At 45.8% G+C, this 27199-nt stretch overlaps 1 protein-coding gene across 3 annotated transcripts in view; it reads left to right on the top strand.

The window, feature by feature from the left end:
- The window catches only part of LOC139279807 (synaptotagmin-like protein 1), a 60427-nt gene that overhangs the window by 13529 nt on the left and 19699 nt on the right, over positions 1 to 27199 (top strand). For all 3 annotated transcript variants that reach the window (XM_070899039.1, XM_070899040.1, XM_070899041.1), the window contains exons 4-5: positions 1730 to 2060; positions 6255 to 6321. In XM_070899039.1, the coding sequence (XP_070755140.1) occupies positions 1730 to 2060; positions 6255 to 6321 (398 nt within the window). The remainder of the gene's footprint in view (positions 1 to 1729; positions 2061 to 6254; positions 6322 to 27199) is intronic.

Raw genomic sequence — 27199 nt, 5'->3', positions numbered from 1 at the left:
CAGAGAAGTCCTGCTACAACTGTACAGCATCATCATTATAGGCAGTGCTTCGAAATCGAGGAAGACTTGCTTCCACTCTAAAAGTGAGTTCTTAGGTGACTGAACAGTCCAATACGGGAATTACAGTCTCTGTCACAAGTGGGACAGACAGTTGTTGATTCTGCAAATCCCCTGGGAGGACAGACGCACCGTACAGGGTATTGGTGAGGCCACACCTAGAGTACTGAGTACAGTTTGGTCTCCTTATTTAAGGAAGGATATGCTTGATTTGGAGGCTGTTCAGAGAAGGTTCACTAGGTTGATTCCAGAGATGGGGCAGGGGTTGACTTATGAAGGTAGGTTGGGCCTATACTCATTGGAGTTTAGAAGATTGAGAGGTGATCTTATCGGAACATATAAGATAATGAGGGGCTCAACAAGGTGGATGCAGAGAGGATATTTCCACTCATAGGGGAAACTAAAACTAGGGGGCATAGTCTCAGAATAAGGGGCCACCCAGTTAAAACTGGGATGAGGAGGAATTTCTTCTCTGAGGATTGTAAATCTGTGGAATTCTTTGCCCAGAGAACTATGGAGGCTGGGTCATTGAATATATTTAAGGCGGAGATAGACAGATGTTTGAGCGATAAGGGAATAAAGGGTTATGGGGAGCAGGCAGGGAAGTGCAGTTGAGTCCATGATCAGATCAGCCATGATCTTATTGAATGGCTGAGCAGGCAGAGAGGGGCCAAATGGCCTACTCCTGCTCCTATTTCTTATGTTCTTAAGATCTCTGCGCTCCTCCAATTCTGGCCACTTGTGTGTCCCCAAATTTAATTGCCCCATTATTGCCGGCTGTGCCTTCAGCAGCCTAGGCCCTAAATTTTGGAATTACCTCCCTAAACCTCTCTGCCTCGTTACCTCTCTCTCCTCCTTTAAGGTGCTCCTTAAAATCTGTCCTAATATCTTCTTAAGTGGCTTGATGTCACATTTTGTCTGATAACACTCCTGTGAAGCCTTGCAACATTTTACTATGTTAATGGTGCTATATAAATGCAAGTTGTTGTTGATGAGCAAAGGTCCCTTCTTGTCTGAATTGATTTGTGCATGCCATAGTTATTCAACAAAAAGAACAAGACAGTGATATCTGTAATTTACATGGGATGAACATTATACCAGTTGCTCAGCTCACTGCAGTCTGTATGTTGTGTACCATATTTTCTACTCAAAGAAGATGTAAGGTACAGCAAATAGAATGTTTACATTGAGCATTTTTGGACTGCTCTCCAAACTCTCTTACATGGATACACTTCTGAAATTGCCACATGAGTGACTGTCATGGAACCTGAGCAGAACCTAACCTCACTATACAGCTCCTTGAACCGTGCCGCAAAAATTGCTGTCAATTGTGTCATGTTTGTAACCTTCACATAACTAACCCTTATGTAACAACACTGTACACTGTATACACCTGAGTAATGCACATCTTGACCACAGGGGATGAACTTGTGGTAGATACTCCTCACCTGGTCATCCAGGTATATAAAGGGAGGTCCCATGCAGGGTCAGCACTTCTTGGTCCTGGGAATAAAGGTTCAGGTCACGTAGTGACTTTGTCTGCAGTACATGCCTCGTGTGATTCTCAGTAAGGTGTAAGGACACCACAAATTGGGGCAGATCTGAAAGAGTCAGCATTTAGATTGAATTTTCAGTTTGCTTGTTAAAGTAATATTTTTGTGTTTGTTTACAGGCGAAAGACAGAAAAGAGTAACAATTAATGATGAGAAAATCATTATTAATGAGCAGGAGGACGAGGACCCAGAGCAGCAAGAGAATGTGAACTGTGCTGCAACTAATGAAGACACAGTTAGTCCTGAACATGAGGATGCAGGAATGGATGAGGCAGACTGTGAACAGTCAGAAATTCACAAGAGGTACAGAAAGAATGAGCAGGAGGACGAGGGCCCAGAGCAGCAAGAGAATGTGAACTGTGCTGCAACTAATGAAGACATAGTTAGTCCTGAACATGAGGATACAGGAATGGATGAGGCAGACTGTGAACAGTCAGAAATTCACGAGAGGTACAGAAAGAATCCCAAATATCTCAACGCTGTGATCTGTGTGTCCTGACCCCTGTATCCAAGTGTATCAGTGTTGGTGTCACTTTGTATCCCTGGTCAAGTACAAAACTCCCATAACTCTTCCTTCTGATGTGAAGTGTTTTGAAGTTCAGTCTATTCTATTTTGTTACCAATTGAATTTAAGAACAAATGTTACCAAGTGTCAGAACTGCAAGTTGTTATATATGTATACTATAGATATACTCTCTGTGTAGTCGCTGTATAATTGCATAAGATGGAGACTTGTTTACTGGAGGTACCATCAACAAGGTTCACACCATATACACTATGTTGGTACCACCAGAGGGTACAACTGGTGGCGGCTCAGGGGTCACCTGTACACCACAGGTACCCAGGTATAAAAGGGAGTCCACCATGTGGTAACCTCACTCTGGAGTTATATTAAATGGACTAAGGTCACTGCAGTTCAAGTACAATACTTTGCCTCGTGGAGTCATTATCAGAGCATCTAAAGACTTAACAATTGGCGATGAGATTACGGATTTTCACACAAAAATGGCTAACCTTGGTAAGTTGCAGCAGTTCGTTGGTGGGGATGATTGGGACGCCTTTGTGGAGAGGCTTGACCAATTCTTCACAGCAAACGACCTGGCAGGCGATGATCCGGCCTCGCTGGCTGATAAGCGCAGAGCTATCCTGCTCACCAGTTGTGGGCCCACCGTCTATGGCCTCGTCAGGGACCTGCTGGCACCAGCGAAGACAACGACCAAGACATACGAGGAGCTTGTAATGCTGATCCAAGAACAACTCAAGACCAAAGAGAGCATCCTCACAGCTAGATACCAGCTTTACACCCACCGACGGCCTGAAGGCCAGGAAATCGTGAAATATGTTGCAGACCTCAGGAGGCTGGCAGCACCATGTGATTTCGGCAAACACCTCACCAAAGCGCTGCGGGATATCTTTGTCATCGGAATCGGCCATGGGGGTCTTCTTCACAGGCTACTATCTGCGGATACCACAGTCACACTGCAGGAGGCCATCACCATGAGCCAGGCATTCATGACCTCGACCTGTGTCTCTAGGCGGATGACTCATCCTCAGGACTCAAACCCGGCAAGTACGGTACACAGACTGGCACCTTTTAGAGGCAGGACTGTAGAACGTGAATCTCCTCAGGGGAGAGAGAACAGGCCCTCTGGTCCTGAGTTTGAGTCAGACTTAATTCTGAGTCCGCCGAAGGGGGCTAATCGGTTTGCACCATGCTGGCGTTGCGGAGGAAATCACCGGGCTCACCAGTGCTGCTTTAAGGACTATGTGTGCAAAAGGTGCAGCACAAAGGGCCACCTCCAGAGAATGTGTAAAAAAAAAAATAAGACTCACCATGTTGATGAAGAGTCTGCAGAGGGCCATGAATCCAGCGCAGATTATGAAGAGGTGTTCAGAGAGGCAACTCAGCCCCACGATGAGGTGTACAGAATGTTTACCTGCACCACAGAATGTTCCCCATTGAGAATGGACATCGAGATAAATGGCGCTCCAGTCTTCATGGAGATGGACACGAGGGTGAGCCAGTCAGTAATGAATCAAGATGCCTTTGAGAGGCTATGGGACAATCAAACTGAACGACCCAAGTTGGTCCAGGTTCAAGCAAAGCTGCTCACCTACACCAATGAACTTATCCCAGTCGTTGGTAGTGCAAATATTAAGGCACTCCATGATGGCATGGTGCACAAGTTACCACTGTGGCTTGTTGCAGGTGATGACCAACGCTACTCGGAAGAAGGCGGATGGAAAAGATCCGTTGGAGCTGGGAAGATTTCATCCCTCCAGTGATCGATAGCCCCCGTGCTCAGAGGCAAAGCAAGCCCCCACCTGAGGTTGGATCCAGCACCAGAGAGCAGACCAGCACAGCACCCAAGGCACAGACCGCTCAGCACAATTGCGTGGAGATAATCCAGCTGAGACGACCCGAACGCACCTTCCAGGCTCCAGTGGCAGGACTCCGGAGGAAGAAAATATAATCCAAAGGCGACTTCCCAGCTTCAGTGGCAGAACCCGGGGAGAAAAGGATCACAGTAGCCAATATCGTGGATGGAAGAAAGATGGCGCCCAAACCACGAGGTGAAGCGCTGAAGGAAAAGATGGCGGCGGCCAGACCCTGAGGTGCAGCGCTAATGGAGCAACACGTGGTACCAAGCGAAGAAGAGGATTGGGGTAAAGATAGCAAGGCTCTCTTAAAGGAGGCCAGCAACCCACCACACTTAAAGGGACAGTCCCACATTCTCCCTCAATGTAATAACAACTGTGAGCTCAATGTAAAGCTCGTAATTGATGATCAGAGTTTTATGCATGTAATCAGCAAAGAAAAGTCAGGCGATTGTGATCGGAGCTACAGTTTATCTACAACAAGCAATGAAACATTGTGCAATGCAGGATTTCAACTGTATTCTGATAATGTAGCGGGCAAACACCCATCGGAAGCACACAGGTCCAGCGGGCTACCCGATGCTGTAGCCTGCACTCCAGGACCAGAGTGATGCACCACGGAGTGTAGCCACAAGCAGCTAAAATAGACGAACTGCAGAGCAAGCGATCTCAGGAGGGCAACGGCACCAGTATTGATACCCTGCCCCTGATCAGCTCTACCTCTCAGACACCCAAGGGCACCAACTGCCACGAGCCTGAAAGAGCAAACTGTGCTAAGGTATAGCCCCCAGACCCCATCACCACCAAGGCTACACCCGGGAACGAAGGGTCACCCACAACGGTTCTCCCAATTGGGACCGGGACCAGCCAGGGTTCCAAACCAAATAACGCCCAGGCAAGCGAGTCAGAAGCTCCCTGTGCACTGCTAGACGACTGCTCCTCTGGGAGCAGCAGCGACCCTGGGCGCAAGGAGAGGACAGGGAGGTCACAGGCATCTGTGAACCTGCCCACGTTAGGAGCAACGGCAAAGGCCCCAAGAGCAGGTAACTCTAGCCAACCAGGTTCCCACTGTCAGCACCGGGCAACGTGCCGCCACCAGGCTACCTGGACACCAATCATCAGCTCTGGAACTAGCTTGTCCTCACGCACTGGTGTTGACCCCAGCATTGATCCCAAAGATGTACCATCAATGCATCTCACCAGTCAAATGTACTTGCCTCACAACTGTATCACAAATGCAATGATGTAAATGCAAATTTCCTTTTCTGGACTTGAATGTATATGCATGTGATGAACCACCAGCATAATCTACATGTGGGGGGTGGGTTGGGGGGGGAATGTATGTATGTAGCCATGGACACACACATGGATCACACCCAGAACCCATTGAAGCCACACTGCATCATCGAACCATCTCAACTGGTAACCACTACCCAATGTTGTGACAATAAGGACTAGGGGATTAACACGGAGAGAGCCAAGCCAAAGCATAGCCAAGGTGTAAGGGCTATTGGCATTTAAGTCTGGGGAGAGCTAAGCCAGAGCACATAGTGCAAAGGTAGTGGCACAAAAGACTTGAGGGGGAGTGATGTTATGTATGTATACTATAGATATATTCTCTGTGAAGTCACTGTATAGTTGCATAAGATGGAGACTTGTTTACCGGAGGTACCATTAACAAGGTTCACACCGTGGTGTGAACACTATGCTGGCACCACCAGAGGGTGCAACTGGTGGAGGCCCAGGGGTCACCTGTACACTACAGGTACCCAGGTATAAAAGGGAGTCCAACATGTGGTATCCTCACTCTGGAGTTATATTAAATGGACTAAGGTCACTACAGTTGAAGTACAATTCTTTGCCTCGTGGAGTCATTATCAGAGCATCTAAACACAAGTGACTCATTCTGAATCAGGGAAACTGAAGAAAAACAAGCCTGGAGTTCTCTGGGCTGTTAGATTGACATGATGTCGGGTCTGTGTAACTGCATCATGCAATAATTTATTTAAAATGTTAAACACTGGGAGTACAGAGACTGTGTGCAATGCTGTGAATCTATTATTCAAATGTAACATTACTAGTAAAACTAAAGATGGTGGGAAATCCAGCTAGTAACTGAGAAATGAATAAGAATTCGGGATAAACATTAGTTTACATCAGGTCTCACTAAGTACCGAGTGTGAGAGTGGATGGTGGAGCAGTGCGGGTGTGAGACTGGAGTGAAGTTATATCTGCATTAACGACCCTTGTATCTACATTTTATAGGTCAGATGACGACAAAAATGATGTTACATTAAAACTGGAAACAGTAACATTACACACCAATACCCAGGTCAGTCAGTTAAGTTGTTAAAACAAATTTAAGCTGGTTAAAGGTTGCAGTATGGTGATATTTTATTTGCAAATACATTGTAATTGGATAATGATCAGGAGCTGGCCTCGTAAAATGAATTGGGTTCAACAGTGACCACGTGGGACATACAGAGGGTTCCCTCCCACACCTCTGCAGAAATTACACCAACTAGGCTTGTGTTCCCAGGAATTTAGTACGGGGTGAGTTGATCAAAGTTTTCACAATGTTAAGGGGAACTGATAGGGTAGATAGAGATAAACTATTTCTGCTGGTTGGGGCATCTAGAAGCATAGCCTAAAAATTAAAGCCAGGCATTTCAGGAGTGAACTTAGGAAACACTTTTACACACAGGGTATTAGAAGTTTGGAACTCTCTTTCGCAAACAGTAATTGATGCTGGTTTACTTGTTCATTTTAAATCTGAGATTGATAGATTTTTGTTAACCAAATGTATTAAGGGATATGGCGCAAAGGTGGATACATGGAGTTAGGTCACTGATCAGCCATGATCTCATTGAATGGCGGAACAGGATCGAGGTGCTAAATGGCCTATTCTTCTTCCTATGTTCCTAACTTCCTGGCCCATTGTGCCCACATTACAGCACCGTAATTTGGGAAGGATGTTGAAGCTGTGGAGAGTGTTCAGATTAGAGTCACTAAGATGCTACCAGGGATGGGAGGCTTGAGTTGAGGAGAGATTAGAGAAAGGAAAGTGAAAAAGATTTGAAAGGGACTGGGGAAAGGGATTGGCTGGATACTTCTTTCAGAGACAGCACGGGCACGATGAGCCTAATGGCTCATTCTGTGCTGTAAAATACATGCTTCTATGATCCTATTATTTATGCCTCTATCACCTCCAGACTTGACTTCTCCAATGTCCCCCTGACTAACCTTCCAAAATCCACCTCCCCCTCCCCTTCACATCCACGCCCTCAGCCCCAACTCCACCTTGCCCTCAGCCTCAACTCGCCCTCCACCTCACCCTCTATCTCACCCCTATCCCTCACCTCCGCCTCCACCACATCCTGTTCCGCACAAAGCCCTGCCCTCCCATCACCCCTAAAATCATAGAAATTACAGCACAGAATTGGCCCATTCAGCCCATTGTGCCAGAGCTGCTGCTAGTTCTTCAACTGGACCTATAGAATCATAGAATGATACAGCACAGAAGACAGCTATTTTCCTGATTAGACTCTTTGAAAGAGCTGTTCAATTAGTTCCACTCCCTGTTCTTTCACCATGTCCCTGGAATTCTTTTCCCTTCAAGTATTTATTCAATTACTTTTTGAAAGTTTCTATTGACCTACTTCCAACACCCTTTCAGGCAGTGCATTCCAGATCACAACTCGCTTTGTAAAAAAAAATGTTTCCTCATGTCACTTCTGGTTATTTTGACAATCACCTTAAATCTGTGTCCTCTGCTTACTGACCCATCTGCCACTGGAAACAGTTTCTCCTTATTTACTCTCAAAACAGTTCATGATTTTGAACACCTCTTTCAAATCTTCTCTTAACCTGCTTTGATCTAAGGAGAACAATCCCAGCTTCTCCAGATAACTGAAGTCCCTCATCCCTGATATAATTCTAGTAAATCTCCTCTGCACCCTCACTAAGGCCTTGACATTCTTCAAAGAGTGATCCCAGAATTGAACAGAATTGAACTCCAGCCCATGTCACAACCCCGGCCCTCCCACCTGAACCCCAGCTCCCCAACTAGAACCTGGACCCCCAATCGGATCCTGGACTGCCACCCCCGTCCCTCCCCCAGATCCCCACTCAAACCCAATGTTGTATAAAGGTTCAGCATAACTCTATTCCTCTATTGATGAAGCTAAGGATCCCATATTCTTTTTTAACAGCCTTCTCAACTTGTCCTGCCACCTTCAAAGATTTGTCTACATACACTGCCAGGTTTCTCTGTTTATGCACCCCCTTTAAAATTGGAACATTTAGGTACCATGTCTATGTTAATCCCTATCCTTTTATATTCTTCCTATACATTTACACTTTAAATTATCTCAGAAGGGACAAAAATCCATGGCCCTTCTGACATAATCATTTTCTGAATGTTGGGAGAGCAGCAGGAGGGTCAGTTTCTGCAGACCTGTGTGGCACAGAGCTGGGAGAGCCTACTAATCGTATTGGCAATGGGAATTTGGTGAGAGTAGTAAGTTGTGGGTAAATAGTACAGATAGTGTGTTGTTATCAACCTGAACTTTAACATAAAATTAAAACAGAAGATGCTGGAAAAACTCAGCAGGTCAGGCAGTATCTGTGGAGAGAGAAACAAAGTTAACGTTTCAAATAACATGATGTCATCAGAACTGGAAAAAGTTAGAGATGTAACAGGTTTTAAGAACATAATAGGAGCAGGAATAGGCCATTTGGCCCCTTGAGCCTACTCCACTATTCAATAAGATCATGGCTGATCTGATCTTGGGCTCAGCTCCACTTCCCTGCCCGCTCCCCATAACCCTTTACTCCCTTATCGCTCAAAAATCTGTCTATCTTCGCTTTAAATATATTCAATGACCCAACCTCCACAGCACCTCCTCCGAGGACCGGTCATCGCTCCCCATCCTACCAGCTATAGCTGGGGAACAGAATAGGAACCCCAAGCATCTGAGCCAATGGGGCCATGCGCTCCAGATCCCACCACACTGTCTTTAAATCCAGAGGAGGCAGCATTAGTCCTCGAATTCAGCCCAGCCCATCTCACAACCCCAGCCCCCCAACCGAACCCCAGCCTCCCAACCAGACCCTGGATCCCCCCCCCAACTGAACCACAGACCCCCAACTGAACCCTAGATGCCCAGATCCCCACCGAAACCCCAACACTCCCCAGACCCACAACCCTCCCCTGGACCCCCAAACAAACCCCAGACCCCCAACCGGAACTCAGACCCCCAAACAAACCCCAGACCCCCAACCAAATCCCAGCCGTCCCCGAGACTCCCAACCCTCCCCTGGACCCCCAACCGAACCTCAGACCCCCACCTCCCCGGCCCACCGCCTGTCACATAAGAACATAAGAACATGGAACAGGAGTAGGCCATCTAGCCCCTCGAGCCTGCTCCGCCATTCAATAAGATCATGGCTGATCTGGTCGTGGACTCAGCTCCACTTACCCGCCCTCTCCCCGTAACCCTTAATTCCCTTATTGCTTAAAAATCTATCTATCTTTGACTTGAAAACATTCAATGAGCCAGCCTCAACTGCTTCCTTGGGCAGAGAATTCCACAGATTCACAACCCTCTGGGAGAAGAAATTCTTTTTCAACTCGGTTTTAAATTGGCTCCTCCGTATTTTGAGGCTGTGCCCCCTAGTTCTAGTCTCCCCGACCAATGGAAACAACCTCTCTGCCTCTATCTTGTCTATCCCTTTCATGATTTTAAATGTTTCTATAAGATCACCCCTCATCCTTCTGAACTCCAAGGAGTAAAGACCCAGTCTACTCCATCTATCATCATAAGGTAACCCCCTCATTTCTCGAATCAGCCTAGTGAATCGTCTCTGTACCCCTTCCAAAGCTAGTATATCCTTCCTTAAGTAAGGTGACCAAAACTGCACGCAGTACTCCAGGTACGGCCTTACCAATACCTTATACAGTTGCAGCAACACCTCCCTGCTTTTGTACTCCATCCCTTTCGCAATGAAGGCCAACATTCCATTTGCCTTCCTGATTACCTGCTGCACCTGCAAACTAACTTTTTGGAATTCATGCAGAAGGAATCCCGCTGACCTGCGGAGGATGCGTGAGTGCCAGGAGATTTACTCGGCCGCGTCCTCCGCCAGGATCAACTGGGAGAAATGTTCCGGACTCCTGGTGGATCAGTGGCGGGTGGACTCCCTGCCGGAGGAGCTCAGGCCTTTTGCCTGGAGCACGACCCATCTCCTCTATCTGGGAGTCTACCATAGCCCCGACGAGGGAACCTGGCCGGCGAACTGGCAGGAGCTGGAGGCCAAGGTCGCCGCTCGCCTAGGGCGCTGGACAGGACTGCTCCGAGTGCTGTCCTACAGGGGTCGAGCGCTAGTCATAAACCAGCTGGTGGCCGCAATGCTGTGGTACCGGCTGGTCACTTTGACCCCTCCCCCTGCGTTTGTCGCCAAGATACAGAAGAAGCTGGTGGACTTCTTCTGGAACAACAGGAAGCACTGGGTCTCTGCCGCGGTCTTGAGTCTCCCGCTTGAGGAGGGCGGTCAGTCGTTGGTGTGCGTCAGCGCCCAGCTCGCGACTTTCCGTCTTCAGACCCTGCAGAGATACCTTTACGTCGAGCCCCCTCCTAGGTGGTGCGCTCTGGCGAGGTATTTCTTCCGCCAGCAGCTCGACCTCAATTATGACACACAGCTCCTGTTTGTGAACTTGGGGGGTGCCAGGACCGCCCTCCGGGAGCTGCCTGTCTTTTACAGGGAACTCATCAGGGTCTGGAACAAAGTCTCCACCAAGCGCAGCTCTCCGCCGGCTGGAGTGGCGGCCGTCCTGCAGGAACCGCTGCTCGGGAATCCGTACCTCCACGGCCGAGGCTTTATGTGGCGGTCGGAAGAGAGGGCTGTGGCTGGTGAGGTGACCAGGGTCAGGGACCTGCTCGATGGCGGAGGAGCGGGCTGGATGGCGCCAGACACGCTGGCGCGGCGCCTAAATTCTGCCAACGTCCGCCACGCGGCCGATGCCATCGAGTCGCTAAAAACAGCTCTGGGCCCTGACTCCGTTAGGTGCATCGAGGAGGCTCAAGCACGTGGGGAGATCCCGTCCGAACTGACCCCCGTCCGGACGGAATTCCTCATCGGCGCCAAACCCCGGAACCTCCCTCGGGGGCCGGCGCCTCACAACTTGAGCCGCCTCGGGGAAATCCCCTCCGTGCCTTTCAGTTCCGCGCGGAGGGGTTTCCTGTACGGGCTGCTCCTGCACACCCTCAACTTTGCCATCCTCGCCGGCCGTCCGGACACGCCATGGCGTACCATCTTGCCGTCCGGAGGAGGCGGGGGTCCCCGATGGAGGGCACTCTACGCAGGGGTCCTCCCACTATTCATCGGGGTCTTGGCCTGGAGGGTGGTGCACGGAGCAGTGCCGTGCAATAAATTTTTAAGCCGGTTCACGGACTCCCAGGCCGTCTGCAATTTCTGCGGTCTGGAGGAGTCCGTGTTCCATGTTTTTATTGAATGCACAAGGTTGCAGCCCCTGTTCCACTATTTGAAGGGGCTGCTCCTGAAATTCTGGCTGCACTTCAGTCCCACTCTCCTGATCTTTGGGCACCCTGTGCGGAGGGGAGCGGGTAGGTCCGAAGGCCTCCTCGTAGGACTGCTCCTGGGCACGGCCAAGGGTGCCATCAGCCGGTCCAGGCAGCGGGCGGTCGAGGGGGTCGTTCAACCTGACTGCCTGCCTCTCTTCCGCTCTTACATCCGGTCCAGGGTGTCCTTGGAGATGGAGCACGCGGTGTCCACCGGTACGCTCGCGGCCTTCCGCGAGAGGTGGGCACCGGAGGGACTGGAGTGCATCATCACGCCCGGCAACCAAATTTTAATTTGATTTTACGTTTTAAAGTTTAATTTGTTTTCATTGCCGGTGCTTTTAGTGTCCCCCTCCCCTTTTATAGGGGGCACTGGAAAAATTTGATTTTAGCGCCCCAAAAAAAAAAACCAAAAACCAAAAAAAAAAAGGGGCCTTGAAAATGTCTGCTGTGTCACCCAGGTCGGGTGGCATGGTTTTAATGTTTTATGTTTTTGCAGGTTAACTCAAAAGAGTTTCATGCAGAAGGACCCCCAGGTCCCTCTGTACCACAGCATGTTGTAATTTCTCCCCATTCAAATAATATTCCCTTTTACTGTTTTTTTTTCCCAAGGTGGATGACCTCACACTTTCCGACATTGTATTCCATCTGCCAAACCTTAGCCCATTCGCTTAACCTATCCAAATCTCCTTGCCGCCTCTCTGAGTCCTCTGCACAACCCGCTTTCCCACTAATCTTAGTGTCATCTGCAAATTTTGTTACACTACACTCTGTTCCCTCTTCTAGGTCATCTATGTATATTGTAAACAGTTGTGGTCCCAGCACTGATCCCTGTGGCACACCACTAACCACTGATTTCCAACCGGAAAAGGACCCATTTATCCCGACTCTCTGCTTTCTGCTCGCCAGCCAATTCTCTATCCATGCTAATACATTTCCTCTGACTCCGCGTACCTTTATCTTCTGCAGTAACCTTTTGTGTGGCACCTTATCGAATGCCTTTTGGAAATCTAAATACACCACATCCATCGGTACACCTCTATCCACCATGCTCGTTATATTCTCAAAGAATTCCAGTAAGTTAGTTAAACATGAATTCCCTTTCATGAATCCATGCTGCGTCTGCTTGATTGCACTATTCCTATCCAGATGTCCCGCTATTTCTTCCTTAATGATAGTTTCAAGCATTTTCCCCACTACAGATGTTAAACTAAGCGGCCTATAGTTACCTGCTTTTTGCCTGCCCCCTTTTTTAAACAGAGGCGTTACATTAGCTGCTTTCCAATTCGCTGGTACCTCCCCAGAGTCCAGAGAATTTTGGTAGATTATAACGAATGCATCTGCTATAACTTCTGCCATCTCTTTTAATACCCTGGGATGCATTTCATCAGGACCAGGGGACTTGTCTACCTTCAGTCCCATTAGTCTGTCCAGCAGAGTGATAGTGATCATCTCAAGGTCCTCCCTTCCCACATTCCTATGACCAGCAATTTTTGGCATGGTTTTTGTGTCTTCCACTGTGAAGATGGAAGCAAAATAATTGTTTAAGGTCTCAGCCATTTCCACATTTCCCATTATTAAATCCCCCTTTTCATCTTCTAAGGGACCAACATTTACTTTAGTCACTCTTTTCCGTTTTATATATCTGTAAAAGCTTTTACTATCTGTTTTTATGTTTTGCGCAAGTTTACCCTCGTAATCTATCTTCCCTTTCTTTTATTGCTTTTTTAGTCATTCTTTGCTGTTGCTTAAAATTTTCCAAATCCTCTAGTTTCCCACTAACCTTGGCCACCTTATACGCATTGGTCTTTGATTTGATACTTTCCTTTATTTCCTTGGTTATCCACGGCTGGTTATCTCTTCTCTTGCCGCCCTTCTTTTTCACTGGAATATATTTTTGTTGCGCATTGTGAAAGAGCTCCTTAAAAGTCCTCCACTGTTCCTCAATTGTGCCACCGTATAGTCCTTGTTTCCAGTCTACTTTAGCCAACTCTGCCCTCATCCCACTGTAGTCCCCTTTGTTTAAGCATAGTACGCTCGTTTCTGACACAACTTCCTCATCCTCAATCTGTATTACAAATTCAACCATATTGTGATCACTCATTCCGAGAGGATCTTTTACGAGGAGATTGTTTATTTTTCCTGTCTCGTTACACAGGACCAGATCCAAAATGGCTTGTTCCCTTGTAGGCTCTGTTACATACTGTTCTAAGAAACAATCCCATATGCATTCTATGAATTCCTCCTCCAGGCTACCCCCTGCGATTTGATTTGACCAATCGATATGTAGGTTAAAATCCCCCATAACTACTGCCATTCCTTTTTCACATGCCTCCATTATTCCCTTGATTATTGCCCGTCCCACCATGAAGTTATTATTTGGGGGCCTATAAACTACGCCGACCAGTGACTTTTTCCTCTTACTATCTCCAATCTCCACCCACAATGATTCAACATTTTGTTCATTGGAGCCAATATCATCCCTCACAACTGCCCTGATATCATCCTTTATTAACAGAGCTACCCCACCTCCTTTCCCTTCTTGCCTATCTTTCTGAATCGTCAGATACCCCTGTATGTTTAATTCCCAGTCTTGGCCACCCTGCAACCATGTTTCTGTAATGGTCACCAAATCATACCCATTTGTAATGATTTGTGCCATCAACTCATTTACTTTATTTCTAATGCTGCGTGCATTTAGGTAGAGTGTTTTCATCCTAGTTTTTAAACCATGATTTTTAGTTTTTACCCCTCCTGCAGCCCTTTTATATTCAGTGGCCCTTTTTGTTTCTTGCCTTTGGTTTCTCTGCCCTTCACTTTTACTCATCTCTTTTCTGTCTTTTTTGTTTTTGTCTCCTTTTTGTTTCCCTCTGTCTCCCTATATTGGTTCCCATCCCCTTGCCATATTAGTTTAACTCCTCACCAACAGCACTAGCAAACACTCCCCCTAGGACATTGGTTCCATTCCTGCCCAAGTGCAGACCGTCCGGTTTGTACTGGTCCCACCTCCCCCAGAACCTGTTCAAATGCCCCACGAATTTGAGTCCCTCCCTGCTGCACCACTGCTCAAGCCACGTATTCATCTGTGCTATCCTGCGATTCCTACTCTGACTAGCACGTGGCACTGGTAGCAATCCCGAGATTACTACTTTTGAGGTCCTACTTTTTAATTTAACTCCTAGCTCCTTAAATTCGTCTCGTAGGACCTTATCCCTTTTTTTTTTTACCTATGTCGTTGGTAGCAATGTGCACCACGACAACTGGCTGTTCTCCCTCCCTTTTCAGAATGTCCTGCACTTGCTCGGAGACATCCTTGACCCTTGCACCAGGGAGGCAACATACCAACCTGGAGTCTCGATTGCGGCCGCAGAAATGCCTATCTATTCCCCTTATGATTGAATCCCCTATCACTATCGCTCTCCCACTCTTTTTTTATGCCCTCCTGTATAACAGAGCCAGCCACGGTGCCATGAACTTGGCTGCTGTTGCTCTCCCCTAATGAGTCATCTCCCTCAACAGTCACAAAAGCTGCCACGCAAGTATAGCAGGAGGGGGAGGGGAGGAAAGAACAAAGGGGAAGGTCTGCGATGGGGTGGAAGGCAGGAGAGATAGCATGATAAAGGGTTGATGGTGCAAGACAAAAGGGAGAATAAAAGAAACAAAAGATGGGACTAAAGGAGCTGCAAATGACAAAAGCCCTTGCCGAAAAAATGGGAGTAGTGGTTATGGTCTGAAGTTGTTGAATTCAATGTTGAGTTCGGAAGGCTGTAAAGTGCCTAATTGAAAGATGAGGTGCTATTCCTCGAGCTTCCATTGAGCTTCATTAGAATAGAGTGAGAGTGGGGCGGAGAATTAAAATGACAAGCGACCGGAAGCTCAGGGTTATGCTTGTGGACTGAACGAAGGCGTTCTGCAAAGTGATCACCTAATCTGCTTTTGGTCTCCCCAATGTAGACTCGACCGCATCGTGAGCAGAAAATACAGTATACTAAATTGAAAGAAGTACAAGTGAATCGCTGTTTCACCTAGAAGGAAAGTTTGGGGCCCTGGACAGTGGGAAGGGAGAAGGTAAAGGGGCAGGTGTTGCATCTTCTGCACTTGCACAGCAAGATGCCGTGGGATGAGGAGTGGGTGTTGGGGGTGATTGGAAAAGTGAACCATGTTATTGCGGAGGGAACGGTCCCGTCAGAATGCGGAAAGGGGAGGTAGTGGAAATGGTGAAGGATGATCCGTTGAATATGGAGGCTGGTGGGGTGGAAGGTGAGGACAAGGGAAACTAATATGGCAGGGGGATGGGAATCTATGCAGGGAGACAGAGGGAAGTAAAATGGGGGCAGAAGCAAAAGGTAGAAAAGAGATAAGGAAAAGTGGAGGGCAGAGAAATCAAAGGCAAAAATCAAAAGGGGCCACATTACAATATAATTCTAAAAGGTCAAAGAGTGTTTAAAAAAAAAAACAAGCCCGAAGGCTCTGTGTCTCAATGCAAGGAGCATTCGTAATAAGGTGGATGAATTAGCTGCGCAGATAGCTGTTAACGGATATGATGTAATTGGGATTACGGAGACATGGCTCCAGGATGACCAAGGCTAGGAACTCAACATCCAGGGGTATTCAATATTCAGGAAGGATAGACAGAAAGGAAAAGGAGGTGGGGTAGCATTGCTGGTTAAAGAGGAGATTAACGCAACAGTGAGGAAGGACATTAGCTTGGAAGATGTGGAATCTGTATGGGTAGAGCTGCGGAACACCAAAGGGCAGAAAACGCTAGTGGGAGTTGTGTACAGATCATCAAACAGTAGTAGTGAGGTTGGGGATGGCATCAAACAGGAAATTAGATATGCGTGCAATAAAGGTGCAGCAGCTATCATGGGTGACTTTAATCTACATATAGATTTGGCTAACCAAATTGGTAGCAATACGGTGGAAGAGGATTTCCTGGAGTGTATAAGGGATGGTTTTCTAGACCAATATGTCGAGGAACCAACTAGAGGGCTGGCCATCCTAGGCTGGGTATTGTGTAATGAGAGAGGATTAATTAGCAATCTTGTCATGCGAGGCCCCTCGGGGAAGAGTGACCATAATATGGTAGAATTCTTTATTAAGATGGAGAGTGACACAGTTAATTCAGAGACTAGGGTCCTGAACTTAAGGAAAGGTAACTTCAATGGTATGAGACATGAATTGGCTAGGATAGACTGGTGAATGATACTTAAAGGGTTGATGGTAGATAGGCAATGGCAGACATTTAAAGATCACATGGATGAACTTCAACAATTGTACATCCCTGTCTGGCGTAAAAATAAAACGGGGAAGGTGGTTCATCCATGGCTAACAAGGGAAATTAAGGATAGTGTAAAATCCAAGGAAGAGGCATATAAATTGGCCAGAAAAAGCAGCAAATCTGAGGACTGGGAGAAATTTAGAATTCAGCAGAAGAGGACAAAGGGTTTAATTAGGAGGGGGAAACTAGAATATGAGAGTAAGCTTGCTGGGAACATAAAAACTGACTGCAAAAGCTTCTATAGATATGTGAAGAGAAAAAGATTAGTGAAGACAAATGTAGGTCCCTTGCAGTCAGAATCAGGTGAATTTATAATGGGGAACAAAGAAATGGCAGATCAATTGAACAAATACTATGGTTGTGTCTTCACTAAGGAAGACACAAATAACCTTCCGGAAATATTAGGGAACTGAGGGTCTAGTGAGAAAGAGGAATTGAAGGGAATCCTTATTAGTCAGGAAATTGTGTTAGGGAAATTGATGGGATTGAAAGCCAATAAATCCCCAAGGCCTGATAGTCTGCATCCCAGAGTACTTAAGGAAGTGGCCTTAGAAATAGTGGATGCATTGGTGGTCATTTTCCAACATTCTATAGACTCTGGATCAGTTCCTATGGATTGAAGTTAGCTAATCTAACCCCACTTTTTAAAAAAGGAGGGTGAGAGAAAACACGGAATTATCGACCGGTTAGCCTGACATCGGTAGTGGGGAAAATGTTGGAATCAATTTTTAAAGATGTAATAGCAGCGCATTTGGAAAGCAGTGACAGGATTGGTCCAAGTCAGCATGGATTTATGAAAGGGAAATCATGCTTGACAAATCTAGAATTTTTTGAGCATGTAACTAGGAGAGTGGACAAGGGAGAACCAGTGGATGTGGTGTATTTGGACTTTCAAAAGGTTTTTGACAAGGTCCCACACAAGAGATTAGTGTGCAAAATTAAAGCACGTGATATTAGGGGTAATGTACTGACGTGGATAGAGAACTGGTTGGCAGACAGGAAGCAAAGAGTGGGAATAAACAGGTCCTTTTCAGAAAGGCATGCAGTGACTAGTGGGGTACCACAAGGTTCAGTGCTGGGACCCCAGCTATTTACAATATACATTAATGATTTAGACAAAGGAATTGAATGCAATATCGCCAAGTTTGCAGATGACACTAAGCTGGGTGGCAGTGTGAGCTGTGAGGAGGATGCTAAGAGGGTGCAGGGTGACTTGGACAGATTAGGTAAGTGGGCAAATGCATGGCAGATGCAGTATAATGTAGATAAATGTGAGGTTATCCACTTTGGTGGCAAAAACAGGAAGGCAGAATATTATCTGAATAGTGACAGATTAGGAAAAGGGGAGGTGCAACGAGACCTGGGTATCATGGTACATCAGTCGTTGAAAGTTGGCATGCAGATACAGCAGGCGGTGAAGAAGGCAAATGGCATGCTAGCCATCATAGCGAGACAATTTGAGTATAGGAGCAGGGAGGTCTTACTCAAGTTGTACAGGGCCTTGGTGAGGCCACACCTTGAATATTGTGTACAGTTTTGGTCTCCTAATCTGAGGAAGGACATTCTTGCTATTGAGGGAGTGCAACAAAGGTTCATCAGACTGATTCCCGGGATGGCAGGACTGACATATGAAGAAAGATTGGATTCATTGGAATTTAGAAGAATGAGAGGGGATCTCAGAGAAACATATAAAATTCTGACGGGATTGGACAGGTTAGATGCAGGATGACTGTTCCCGATGTTGGGGCAGTCCAGAACCAGGAGTCACAGTCTAAGGATAAGGGATCAGTTATTTAGGACCGAGATGAAGAGAAACTTCTTCACTCAGAGAATTGTGAACCTGTGGAATTCGCTACCTCAGAAAGTTGTTGAGGCCAGTTAATTAGATATATTCAAAAGGGAGTTAGATGTGGCCCTTATGGCTAAAGGGATTAAGGGGTATGGAGAGAAAGCAGGAATGGGGTACTGAAGTTGCATGATCTTATTGAACGGTGGTGCAGGCTCGAAGGGCCGAATGGCCTACTCCTGCACCTATTTTCTATGTAAACCCTATCATGGTTCTGGGAGGAAGGGGAAGGGGTGAGAGCAGAATTGTGGGAAATAGGACAATCACGGTTGCAAGCCCTGTCAACCACGGTGGGGGGGAATTCTCAGTTGAGGGAAAAAGACACATCGGAAGTACTGGTATGGTCGATGGCATTGTCAGAACAGATGTGATGGAGACGGAAAACTGGGAGAATGAAATGGAGTCCTGACTAGTTGAAACTAGGGTGTTTTCATAAGGTTTATATTAGAGCAGACTGATTATTTGCAACGCATTTTTGACTCTCCCTGACCATGCGTGCCTGTTTGGTATCGTGCATGCGCACTTGATCCAATTGTCCATGCTCGGTCTCAAATACTGCACTGGTTGCGGCCTTCACCACTATGCTTTCCTTGACTCCATGTGGAGAAGGTAAGGGGATCGGGTTGGCAGTATGTGGGGGGTGGGGATTGGAGGGAGGAGAGAGAGGGAATCGGAGGAGAGAGAGAGAGAGAGAGAGAGAGAGAGAGAGAGAGAGAGCAGAGATCGGGACAGGGGGAGAGAGAGAGAAGATCGGGTGGGGAGAACGCGAGGGGGGAGAGCGAGGGGGGAGAACGGGAGGGGGGAGAGCGAGGGGAGAACGGGAGGGGGGAGAGCGAGGGAAAACTGGAGGGGGGGAGAGCGAGAGGAGAACGGGTGGGGGGAGAGCGAGAGGAGAACGGGTGGGGGGAGAGCGAGAGGAGAACGGGTGGGGGGAGAGCGAGAGGAGAACGGGTGGGGGGACAGCGGACATCGGGAGGGGGGAGAGAGGAGATCGGGAGAGAGAGAGAGAAGATCGGAGTGGGGAGATTGAGGAGATTGGAGGAGGGGGAAGGGAGAGGAAAGGGGAGATGGGGGGTAGAGGGGGGATTGGAGGGGTAAAGAGAGTGAGGGGATCGGAGGGGGGAGAGACGACCTCTGAGAGCGCGGAGTTTGGAGGGGGAAGAGAAGGTCAGGAGCTCGGGGCGAGAAGGTCAGGAACTTGTTTGGGGGAAGCACAGTGAGAACACTGGGGAGGGGGAACGAACGTGATCCAGGCCTAAAGGAGGGGGGGGCCGAGATGAGAGCAAGAATGTGATCCAGATGAGAAAATAGATCATATTCTCCTGCCCTCTTTTAGGCTTGTATCACTGTCTTCCACCCACACCACATTCTCCCTCTCCTCCCAATACCCTGCCCCAGGCCACAGCGGTTCAAGAAGGCAGCTCACTACCACCCTCTTAAGGGCAACTAGTGATGGGCAATAAATAAACGAATTTTAAAAAATGAGAGCATATTCTGTGTTGGTCCTACAACATGCATAAAACTACATTTATGTTTTAATTGCTGGACTCGACTATTTCAGTGTTCCCCCAGCCAGCCTCCCATTTTACATCCTCACTGAACTTGAGCTCAACCAAAACTCTGCTGTCCATATCCTAACATGCAGCAAGTCCCAATCACCCTTCACCCCTGTGTTCGCTAAACTGTGCAGTCACATATCTGTCTGGAGGTCCCGCACAGCCTGATGCACATTGCAAAGTACTTGAATACTTAGGCAGGCAGGATCTAATTACACATTTCAGACAAACTGCTGGGTGTGTCTTGTCCTCCAAGGGGACCAATCAGAACTTTGGTGTTACAAATACTTACAGCCATAATAGAGGGATATCTGCTGACACACAGAGCTTTGTGAATCTACGAAACGGAGTAGCCCACTAAACAGAATGGTAACAGGAATTTGGTGCAGAGGGGGAAGGAGGTACTAAATAATTTAAATCAAGGGGCAACAGTAAATAAGTAAATAATCGCACTGGAGGTAATAGAAAAAGTGTCGTCATACTCAACACACAGAGAGGAGTTTCAGAACTCAAGGAAATTAAGATAAGAATATAGGTATGTATCCGGATATCCTTTTGTGTGTTTAGTATCTTTAATGGTTAGTGTTAAGCTTTACTTAATACAATTTAATATTAGTACAAGGCAAGTCAAAGGAAAACAAACGAAGTGATTCAATTCTAACTGCAGTTAAAGATGATAACTGATAAATAGCGAAGTAATTAATCACAGGAACTAATTACTAATTTATTTAACATCCACCTATTTCATAAATCTAGACCTCAAGTGACCAATTAGTTCAAGAAATAAATGACAGATAACCAACTACTTAATTAATTATGACATGGCAGTGCAGGCAGTGTGTCGGGATTGTAGTATGAGGGAATTTGTGGACAGCGAGACTGTCCCAAACTGCCACATCAACAAGAAATGTCTGCATCGAGACACTCTAGCTCAGGGTCATTGAGCTGGAGTCTGAGCTAGAAACACCCCAACACATAAGGGAGGAAGAGGAGGAATTACTGGATAATTTACTCAAGAGTACAGTCACACAACAGAGGAAAACACAGGCGCAGGAAGGGGAGAGTGTGACTGTCAGTCAGCCGGATAAGGGGAACATAGGAAGAATAGTGAAGGAGGCCCAGCAATCACTACTCCTGTCCAACAGGAATAAAATACTCGATACCTGCCGATACCTGTGAGGATAAGGATAAAGACTGTGAGAAGGACAGCCAGAATGCAGGCCAAGGCACCATGGAGTAGGAGGCTGATCAAGTGGAGGACATGCAGAGTAGAAAGGTTGTAGAAAGGGGTTCTATAATTAGGGGGATAAATAGTCTTCTTTGAAGTCAGGATCGAGAGTCCCAAAGGATATGTTGCCTACCCAGTGCTAGGGTAAGGGACATCTTGAAATGGCTGGAAAATAATCTGGAAAGAGAGAGGGATGATCCAGTTGTTGTGCTCCATGTCAGAACCAACAACATAGGAAAGATTACAGAAGAGGTTCTGCTGAGGGAATATTAGAAGTGTAAAGTCCTATTCCCTCAGTACAGATTCACACGAGGCATGTAGTGAAGTCAAGGTCACTCTGGACCTGCACCTTTATTTCACAGCTCTGGAATGCTGCACTTGCCTGAGACCTGTCCTTATATACCTGTCTCTTGCAAGTGCACCCCTGGTGGTAAGGTATGCTGGTGGTTACAGGTCATATCTTATTACAGTCATGTATAGCATGTTAGGATACAGTTAAGAATAATAATGTAAGATACATGACAAGGAGCTTGGAGCTAAATTGAAAAGCAGGACCTCATGGGTAATAACCTTACCCGAGCCACATGCAAATTGGCACAGGGACAAACAGATTATGAAAGTCAACACGTGATTAAACAAGTGGTGTTGGAAGGAGGGGTTCCATTTCATGGGACACTGGCACCAGTACTGGGACAGGAAGGAGCTGAGTTAGCACGGAGGTGCAAGCAGAAGGAATAACTAGAGTAGTAAATAAGACTTTAATCTAATAACATGGGGAGGGAACTGCTAGAAATTACAGAAACCTAACAAATAAAGAATCTGGAAAAGGGAGCAAAGGACAAACTAAAGGAAGGAATAAGGATAACACAAATGGCCAGATGAAATTATAGAGCATAAAGGTAAAATAACTACTTTAAAAAAAACGGAAAAGGAATAATAAATAACAATAATTTAAACTGTTAGTACAGCATTGTATGTAGTATTCAAAACAAAATGGATGAACTGGAGACAATAATTTGTAGAGCAGATCCAGTTATAATAGGAATGATTGAAACATGTCTACATCGAGAACAGGATTAGCAACTAAATATTGCCAGATATAACCTATTTAGGAAGGAGGTACGGTGGAGTAGCTGTACTAGTTAAATTACACAATGGCAGTAGAAAAAAGGATATAACTAGCAATAAGATAGGTACAGAAACCATATGGATTGAGTTAAAAGATAAGGGATCCATCACCCTAATAGTGGTATACTATAGACCAACAAATGGTGGAAGGGAATTGGTGGTAAAAATATGTAGGCAAATCTACGAGGTGAGTAGCAGACATAGAATAATAATCATGGGAGATTTCAACAGGAAGAAATAGCGAAAGGAGAAAAGGGAATTGAGTTTTGACAACGTATACAGGACTCCTTTCTCACTCAGTACGTACGAAGGCTAACAAGGAAAAAAATCACTGCTGGATCTTGTAATGGGTAATGAACCAGAGCAGATAGAAGTAAAAGTAGGAGAGCATCTTCGTAGTAGTAATCACAACATACCAAGGTTCAAGATTAGAATTGAGAGTGAGAGAAGTAGAACTAAGACTAAGTTAATAGATTGGAAAAGAAAAAATTATACGGAAATTAGGATGGAACTAAAGAAGGTAAACTGGGAGAAAATCCTGAAAAATAAGACAGAAAAACAGTAGGAAAGCTTTAAAAGGGTAATCAATAGAGTTCAAGAGAAATATATTCCAGTGAAAGTCCAAACCAAACAAGCTATGGGACACCGTAGATGAATAAGGAACTGAAGAGAAAATTGAATCTAAAGAAAAAGACATATAAGAAGTACTTGGGTACTAAAGGAGAGGACATAAGGGAATGCAAAGAACTTAGGAGAGAAGTTTAAAAAACCATCAGGATGGCAAGGAGAAATTACAAAATCAAATTATCAAGGAATATTAAAAAAAAACTAAAGTATTCTATAGACATGTTAATAGGACCACTAAAGGATGAGCAAGATAAACTCACAGGTAATGACAGAGCAATGACAGAACTATTGAAGAACTACTTTGCCTCAGTTTTTACTAAAGAAGATAATGAAATAGACACTTCACGAAAGGATGAGCTTAAAAAGAATATTAATCCAGTTGGGATAGAAACGGAGAAAATAATTGACAAACTAGCAAAGGTAAAAGAAGATATGGTCGGGATGGTGTGCACCAACACAAACTCAAGGAAAGTAGGGAGGAGATAGCAGAGGTACAGCAAGTGATCAGGAAGGCCAATGGAATTTGCCAAGGTGCCACATAAAAGGTTACTGCACAAGATAAAAATTCACAGGGTTGGGGATAATATATTAGCATGGATAGAGAATTGGCTAATGAAAACAGAGAGTAGGGATAAATGGTTCATTCTCTGGTTGGCAATCAGTAACTAGTGGGGTGCCGCAGGGATCAGTGCTGAGACCCCAACTATTTACAATCTATATTAACGACTTGGAGGAAGGGACTGAATGTAACGTAGCCAAGTTTGCCGATGATACAAAGATGGGAGGAAAAGCAATGTGTGAGGAGAAGACAAAAATCTGCAAAAGGACATAGACAGGCTAAGTGAGTGGGCAAAAATTTGGCAGATGGAGTATAATGTTGGAAAGTGTGAGGTCATGCAATTTGGCAGGAAAAATCAAAGAGCAAGTTATTATTTAAATGGAGAAAGATTGCAAAGTGCTGCAGTACAGCGGGACCTGGGGGTACTTGTGCATGAAACACAAAAGGTTAGTATGCAGATACAGCAAATGATCAGGAAGGCCAATGGAATTTTGCCTTTATTGCAAAGGGTATGGAGTATAAAAGCATGGAAGTTTTGCTACAGTTGTACAACAGAGTATTGGTGAGGCCACACCTGGAATACTGTGTGCAGTTTTGGTTTCCATATTTACAAAAGGAGATACTTGCTTTGGAGGCAGTTCAGAGAAGGTTCATTAGGTTGATTCTGGAGATGAGGAGGTTGACTTATGAGGAAAGGTTGAGTAGGTTGGGCCTCTACTCATTGGAGTTCAGAAGAATGAGACGTGATCTTATCGAAACTTATAAGATTATGAGGGGGCTTGACAAGGTGGATGCAGAGAGGATGTTTCCACTGATAGGGGAGACTAGAACTCAAATCTTAGAATAAGGGGCCGCCCATTGATGAGGAGAAATTTCCTCTGAGTGTTGTGGATCTGTGGAATTCGTTGCATCAGAGAGCTGTGGAAGCTGGGACATTTGAATAAATTTAAGACAGAAATAAACGGTTTCTTAAACGATAAGGGAATAAGGGGTTATGGAGAGCGGGCAGGGAAGTGGACCTGAGTCCATGATCGTATCAGCCATGATCGTATTAAATGGCGGAGCAGGCTCGAGGGGCCGTATGGCCTACTCCTGCTCCTATTTCTTATGTTCTTATGTTTATATATACACACAAGTTCCATAGAAGAGGGTGTGGTGGAAAAGAACTGGCAAACAGCTAATATTGTTCCTAGAAACAAAAAGGGAAATAAAACAAAATCTGGGAACTGTAGGCCAGTCAGTGATAGGAAAGATATTGAAACCTATCCTAAAAGAAGTGATAGAAGGGCATGTAGAGACAGAAAATATAATAAAATATAGTTACCATGGATTCCGAAAGGCTAAGCCATGCTTAACTAACCTGATAGAATTCTTTGAAGAGATAATGTATAGATTAGATAGGGTAATGCAGTAGATGTCATATACTTAGAATTTCAAAAGGCCTTCAATAAGGTAACACATGGTAGGCTCATGACAAAGGTTAGGGCATGTGGAGTCAGGGAGTAAATAGCCGAATGGATAGCAAATTGGCTAAAAAATAAAGAGCAGGGATAAGGGGTAGTTATTCCGATTGGAAGAAGGTAGAAAGCGGCGTTCCACAAGCAAATGGCATGTTGGCCTTCATAGCGAGGGGATTTGAGTACAGGGGCAGGGAGGTGTTGCTACAGTTGTACAGGGCCTTGGTGAGGCCACACCTGGAGTATTGTGTACAGTTTTGGTCTCCTAACCTGAGGAAGGACATTCTTGCTATTGAGGGAGTGCAGTGAAGGTTCACCAGACTGATTCCCGGGATGGCGGGACTGACATATCAAGAAAGACTGGATCAAGTGGGCTTGTATTCACTGGAGTTCAGAAGAATGAGAGGGGACCTCATAGAAACGTTTAAAATTCTGATGGGTTTAGACAGGTTAGATGCAGGAAGAATGTTCTCAATGTTGGGGAAGTCCAGAACCAGGGGTCACAGTCTAAGGATAAGGGGTAAGCCATTTAGGACCGAGATGAGGAGAAACTTCTTCACCCAGAGAGTGGTGAACCTGTGGAATTCTCTACCACAGAAAGTTGTTGAGGCCAATTCACTAAATATATTCAAAAAGGAGTTAGATGAAGTCCTTACTACTAGGGGGATCAAGGGGTATGGCGAGAAAGCAGGAATGGGGTACTGAAGTTGCATGTTCAGCCATGAACTCATTGAATGGCGGTGCAGGCTAGAAGGGCCGAATGGCCTACTCCTGCACCTATTTTCTATGTTTCTATGTTTCTATGATCAGTGCTGGGACTACTGTCATTAATTTACATTAATGATCTGGATTTTGGAATAAGTAATTCTATCAAAATTTGCAACCAAACTTGGGGTTTGCTAACACTGAGGAAGAATACATAATAACACAAGAAGGCATTAGAAAACTTGCAGACTGGGCAGTTAAGTGGAAAATAAATTTTAAAATCTATAAATGTGAGGTGATGCACTTTAGTAGGAAAAACACAAACATCATCTATACCTTAGAAAATAAGAAACTGAATGAGGTAAAGAAGCAAAGGGATTTAGGGATACAGGTGAACAAATCATTAAAAGCAGCATCATAGGTTAGCAAAGCAATTAAAAATTCTAACAAAGCACTGGCATTTATTTTTAGAGGTGTAGAATTCAAAAGTAGTGAAGTTATATTAAACTTGTATAGGACCCTGGTCAGGCCGCACAAGAGTCCTGTGCACAGTTCTGGTCTCCATACTATAAAAAGGACGTGGAAGCATTGGAGAAAGTGCAAAGAAGATTTACAAGGATGGTACCAGAACTGAGAAATTACAGCTATTGGGAAAGATTCAACAAGTTGGAGCTTTTGAAAAGAGAAGATATGGAGGAGATCTGATAGAGGTCTTTAAAATTATGAATAGGTTGGACAGGGTAGATATGGAGAGAATGTTTCCACTTGTGGAAGAATCCAAAACTAGGGGCCATAAATACAAGATAGTTACGAATAAATCCAAAAGGGAAACAAGGAGACATTTCTTTACTCGGAGTGGTTGGAATGTGAAACTTGCTACCACAGAAATGGTGAGGTAAAATCGTTTAGATGCTTTCAAAAGGGAACTAGACGCAGGTCGGGGCTATAAATAGAGCTGGAGCGCCGGGCCCTGGAACATTGTGGCGGAGGTGCGGCGAATGAGGGTACGGGGCCCAGAAGAGCCGAGGGCCCAGGGGCAGCACGGGCCAGCCCACACTGCGATATGTGTGCGCACTAGGTCTGTGCAGCAGAGCAGGTCTCCAGTCGTCTTGGGTAATCCTTGCCACTGGATAAAGGCCTGTCAAGCCCGTTTGGTGGCTGATGTGCAACGGTCACCACACGTTATAAAAATTCACGCACAGGCATCTTCCACCCCTTCAACTGGAGTTCAGGACTAGGACAT

Source organism: Pristiophorus japonicus, chromosome 14 (assembly GCF_044704955.1).
Source record: "Pristiophorus japonicus isolate sPriJap1 chromosome 14, sPriJap1.hap1, whole genome shotgun sequence".
Lineage (NCBI taxonomy): Eukaryota > Metazoa > Chordata > Chondrichthyes > Pristiophoridae > Pristiophorus > Pristiophorus japonicus.
Note: the sequence above shows the minus strand (reverse complement) of the source record. Positions and strands in the feature narration are given on the sequence as shown.